This window comes from Myodes glareolus, chromosome X, assembly GCF_982192425.1.
Source record: "Myodes glareolus chromosome X, mMyoGla1.1, whole genome shotgun sequence".
NCBI lineage: Eukaryota > Metazoa > Chordata > Mammalia > Rodentia > Cricetidae > Myodes > Myodes glareolus.
The window spans coordinates 112,379,953-112,385,952 of record NC_142053.1 but is presented as its reverse complement, the minus strand read 5'-3'; the positions used below and the strand labels follow the sequence as shown (position 1 = coordinate 112,385,952).

At 39.7% G+C, this 6,000-nt stretch overlaps 1 protein-coding gene across 1 annotated transcript in view; it reads right to left on the bottom strand.

Annotated features, from left to right (window-relative positions):
- Positions 1-4,625: 4,625 nt before the first annotated feature.
- The window catches only part of Mospd2 (motile sperm domain containing 2), a 106,337-nt gene continuing 104,962 nt past the window's right edge, over positions 4,626-6,000 (bottom strand). Inside the window, exon 15 of the mRNA XM_085684572.2 lies at positions 4,626-4,697. Coding sequence (XP_085540698.1) covers positions 4,641-4,697 — 57 coding nt within the window. The 3' untranslated portion in view covers positions 4,626-4,640. The remainder of the gene's footprint in view (positions 4,698-6,000) is intronic.

Below are 6,000 nucleotides of genomic sequence, written 5' to 3'. Positions count from 1 at the left end.
TATAGACCTGGATGGAGGGGGGAGGACCTTGGACTTCCCATGGTGCAGGGAACCCTGACTGCTCTTAAGACTAGAAAGGGAGGGGGAGGTGAAGAGGGGGAGGGAAAAGACAGGCGGGGAGGAGGTGGAAATTTTTAATAAATAAATTAATTAATTAAAAAGAGAGAGAGAGAGAGAGAGAGAGAGAAACAGAGCTCACACAAAGGTGATCCCAGCCCTTGGGATCACATGCCTTTAATCCTAGCACTAGGGAGGTGGAGACAGGAGTGTTATAGCTGGGTGGAGAGAGGAACATAAGGCAGGAGGAGACAGGAGCTTGAAGCCTTCCATCCGAGGATTCATAGGAACAGGATCTCCCCTTTAGTCTAAAGATTCAACAGAAGTAAGAACTAGTGACTGGCTGCTCTGCTTTTCTGATCTTTCTGCATTTACGTCCATATCCGACTCCAGGTTTTTATCATTAAAACCAATAAGAATTTGTGCTACAGTGCATGGAAAGTCACTTAGGAACTTAGTAGAGAGGCAAATCAAAAGATTGGGCAAGAACTAGATAAGTATGAAGGATTAATACTTTGCTAGAAGTCAAGAAAACACCACGAACTCAAGAAAATAAAGGTTGACTGCAAGAGTAAATTTGAGGAGGAGGTGGGAGAGACTGCCGAAAGCAGCGCTGCCAAGCATGGTGAGCAACTTCACAACAATACATTCAGGGCACTTTTCTGCCAAGATTCCAAACTAATTATTCATTAAGATAACAATTACGAACCCTCATAATAATTTTGTCATGCAATTTTATGTCGAGGGTTTTTCATTCTCTTTATTTTCAGTGTCATCTTCTCTCCTAAACTGCTAATTTGGAAAATCAAACTCTCGACTAACAATATTCTTATTAGTCTTTGTGTGACAGGCAATATAATAGCTTACAAAGTTGTTGAGTTTCTAGAACCTGTGAATACTTTACCTTACAAAAAAACCCCACAGTTTTGAAGATGCTCTTAAAATGAGAGGATAACCTGAATTACCCAGGAAAAGTCAAAGCAAGCAAAAGAAGCTGGTGAGACATAGGAAGGAGGAAAATAGGAGGAGAGAAAGGAATTTGGAGAATTAAACACAAGTAGGATCTATGCCACCAAGAGTCAAGCCATGTAAGAAGCCTCTAGAAGGTAAGAAAGGTGAAGATCAGATTCTCTGAGGCCTCTAGAAGAGTCCACATCTGCCAACACCTTGATTTTATCCCAGTAAGAGTTATTTCAAACCTCTGACCTCTCGAAATATAAGATTACATTTATGTTGTTTGGAACCACTAAGTTTATGGTGAACTGCTGCAGCTGGTATGCTCAGGAAGTCAAAATTCAAACTCAGTGTTCACACTATGGGGTATTCTCCATGTTGAGTTAAGAACATTACAATTTTTTTATTCAAAGGCATAAGCAATTCTCAATGATCAGTTCTAGGGTGGGAGCTAGAAAGACACAGTGGGACAAAATGAAGCTAAAAAGCCTTGTAGTGCTGAAAACCAATATAAAGGATAAGGTGTGCCAAATTGATAGGTAAGCAATCTTAATATGTGCCTCATTGGCCAAAACTGAGCAACTAAATATCTTTATTATTTTTGCATTGCTGTGAGATTTCTGACAGAAGCATTTAAAGGACTAATTACTTACTTTAAACCACAGTTTTGGAAGGCTCAATGCATGGCCACTTCACTTCCTGTTTCTGGGTCCATGATGAAACAGAAAACCATGGGAGTGGGAGAATGTGGTAGTTGATCATCTCACAGTAAACAAGAGATAAAAAGAGCTACGAAAGAAAGGGCCAGGGCAAGAAATAGCTTCTAAGAATGCACACCAGAGGCCTACACTTTTCAAGAGGTTCCCCCACCTCCAGACGTTTTCACCACTTCCAAATGATGTCATCATATGGATTAATGCCACTCCTGGAACAAGCCATTAGTAAAGGTTTTCCCCCAAATCACACATCCATCAACTGAACCCTTAGTACATGAACCTGTGAGGAATTTTCATATTTCAACCATAACAGAACCCAAAGTAGAAGACATAGAACAATGGATCTATTTTTATACAATATTTAGATTATACCCCTTCTCCAAAACTTGGCGCTTCATCTTCTCACTGAGTTTGGACTAAGTTTATTGAGAGAATGATTAGTATTATTAAGAGTATGGCAAGAGAAAAGTGATAACTGTTCAGTGAATAAACTTGGCAAACAGCCCCTTATCTTAGTTACGAAGGATACTATCACTAGTGTGGATGTCAGGTGTCCCCTGTTGGGATGTGATTAAAGCATCTCATTCCAGTGTGGTTTTCTTCTTTCACAATCTCTAAATCCAAACAATGAGAAAACAACAGATAGCCCCAATTAGGGGGCATCCTAAGTTATACACGGCCAACAGTCTTTAAAACAGGGTAACCAATGCAACAAGGTAAACTGGACTATAAAATGATGTTATTGGAAAAACTGATCGAATCCAAAGAAAGTCTGGGGTTTCACCAACAGTAAAAGAGTGAGCCAAATGTGGGGTCTCACAACTGTAACTGCAGTGCTCTAGGGGCTGAAACAGAGATTTCAACAAGTTGTAGGCTAGCCTGGAGTATATAGTAAATTTTAGACCACCCTGGACAGCAGAATAAGTTTCTCATCTCAAAAATTATAGCATATGGCTTGAAAGAGTAAGAAGGCAATCTCGGTAAAAATGAACTGTGGATATATAGTGGTGTGTTGAAGAGGTGGTAGTTCAACAAAACAACAGCAACAACTTAATGGTGTTTTATTCATTTTCACCCAAACCACTTCACTTCCACATGTCAGAGTATCACAAGTAGTAAAGTCTCTCTCTCTCTCTCTCTCTCTCTCTCTCTCTCTCACACACACACACACACACACACACACACACATTGTCTTGTTCTCATTCTCATTATCTACTGGGCACAGTTGACTCTATTTCTTGTCTAGAACTGCTACTTTACAATGCCTTACAGGCTACCTGGCTGACTTAGAATCACAGAGCTGAATGGTTCAGAATTGAGATTAGTATTGAAGCTTCCTGTTTTCCAGTTGGGCGCGTCACCCTCTCTCCAGGTAACAAACCCCACCTTCCTTTTTTTTCATTTTCCAGAGCACAGTGACAGTCTCTCAATTTCAGTAGTCACTCTGACCCTTTCATAATGACCAAAATGGAAACAATTTTGAGCACCAAAATAAATGACATACAATTAAATTACAGCCCAAGGTATAAATAAGCAGGCACAATCGTCGCCACTGTAATTAAATGGTTAAATAACAGAACAGAGAAGAAGGAGTTCCTTTGATTCTTTCCCCTGACCTGGCTTAATAACCCTTAAATGGTTAAGGCTCATCCAGCCTTGGCATGAAGGTCTAATCCTATTGTATCCTGTTCTGTTCAGTTGTAATCCCTGGGAGGCCTGCTCTTTTCCAAAGGGGAAAGGAGGAGGAGTGGGTCTGGGGGAGAGGGGTGGTGTGGGGGGGGGGAGAAGTGGGAGAAGTAGGAGAGTGGAGGGAAGGGAAGCTTAGGTCCATATGTAGCTGTCTGGATGTAATGTATGAGAAAAGGAAGAAAGGAAGGAAGGAAGGAAGGAAGGAAGGAAGGAAGGAAGGAAGGAAGGGAGGGAGGGAGGGAGGGAGGGAGGGAGGGAGGGAGGGAGGGAGGGAGGGAAGAAGGAAGGGAAGAAAGGAAGAAGGAAGAAAGGAAGAAAGAAAGAAAGGAAAGAAAGAAAGAAAGAAAGAAAGAAAGAAAGAAGAAAAAAGCAAGCTCATTGGCATATAGTCTAACTACAAGCTGAGAACTGAACAGTTTTTTTAAAAAATTGTCATTGGTCTAGTTTTTGACAAGATTCTGACCCTAATATATTGTCTCAAGGACTGAGGACAATTCAAAATTTATTCTGCTTTATGGATATTGTCTTGACAGCTCCTGGCCTTTTTTAATCTTTGAGGATTAGATTTGTTTATAGTTGTTTTTTATTTAATATCTTTTGGCAGCCTTTGGAGTTTGACTTTTTATGTTCTCTGCAGTTAGACAGTAGTGTTATCACCAGCTAGTGTCCTTCTCATAAACACTTTACTCTCACAGAGAAGAATAACATTACATTTTTAGGATTGGTGAAGACTTTAACAAGTATTTTATGTCTTGAATCTCCTCTTTCTTCAAATTGTATTCAAATGGAATCTGCTCCTATTTTCTTTAGAATCATGTCAACAGCTCAGCGCTTGGTGGGTTTTCGTGGAAAGCAGATTGGGAACTCTTCATCAAAAGTATCAGCATTTGGATTCGCAATTCAGTCATATGTAGTTCAGAAACAATAAAATGGAAAAAAGCATTTTCAGATTTAGTCACTATCGCAATAATACACATTTGTGAAGGGCATTTCTTCTTCCAGTGAGTGCTTGCTCTGTTTTCTCCCCCCGAAATCTTATGAAACCTAATGAAGTTAGAAATACTGTCTCTTCGTTGGCTGAAGTTTGGTCATTTTCCACTGGCCAGGAGCATGCTCTGGGAGATATTTACTTTTTGTGTGCTATTAATTTTGTCTTGACTTTGTAGGTCAGTGGACAGTCAACTTAGCCTAAGAATGGCTGAGTTTCTCCTGCTGTTGACGTCATCATTTTGAACCAACAAGTCTCAGACTAAGGCTGAGGGATGTTAGGTAATTGAATTGCTGAAAAGGCACAAAGATGAGAGAAGGGAATTATACATCAATTCCAAGGGACAGCAGGTCAATTTCTTCATATATTATGGTCTTGAGCTAAACATTTTAAAAGTTGTCAGCATAATTAATATACAGTTCAGTAGAATCTGACCGAAAGGTGAAAGCAACAGTGCGGACAAACACAATATGAAGACAGAAATTCCCAGTCTCATTATCCCATTGTAACATGAAGAGGCCTACTTGTTGGGGTTTCTGTCCCGCCGGGTACCCCACAGTTCGCAAGTCCCAAAGAAAATCACACAGAGATCTCCATAAGATTATATACTGATTGGCCCACTAGCTCAGGCTACTTATTAGCTCTTGTAGCTTATATTAACCCATTATTCTTATCTATGTTAGCCACATGGCTCAGTACCTTTCTCAGCGGGGTAGGTCACATCCTGCTTCTTTGGTGATCTGGGCAGGAACTGTAGAGGGAGCTTCCTGCTTCCCAGAATTCTCCTGTTCTCATTGCCCCACCTCTACTTCCTGTCTGGTTGATCCACCTATACTTCCTACCTGGCCAATCAGCATTTATTTAAAGCATTATTGACAGACTACAGACAATTATCCCACACCATCCCATTTTAAGCACCAGTTAGATGTTAGCAAGTCCAAGTGTAGATTCAGTGGTTTTAAGCAAAGTATATGTGCAGTAACCTGGGCAGTTGTTTTTATAACTTGCATATACAGGATGTTGTTTACTACAAACAAAGAAATAAAACCTTCATTTACATCAAAAAAAGAAATACTGTCTCTTTCATAAGTGAGGAGATATAAGTTAGACCAAAGTTTGCTAGGTTAATTGTAAAACACAAAGATTTCATGCTTCCTTGACATCTTAAGGAGAAATGATTGTAGTAAGGCAAATTCTACCACCATACCGTAATCATCACTTTGATGAGGATATCATAATGATTCTTAGATACATTACCTCCACAAAAATTACACCAAAACACATTTACTAGTTTATGGTAGGATAGTAAGAAATGAGGCAAAATCAAGGCTACCAATAGTCATTCTTCTGGTTTCCATCTATATTTCACAAGCAAGGAAAAAATCATGTGCAAAAGTCTACTAAAACATGGCGAGATGACATAACAACTCTCTATATATGCCTTTTAGCAGAAAACATCCCAGTGCCTTAAAAAATAACAGAACTGTTAGTTATTTTTAAAAGCACGTAGCCAGTGATGTAATAGGGTGAGTTTGGGACTCAGATTTGAGACTCTGGCACTTAGTAGTTGAGATGCTTAATTGAGATAATAAAATC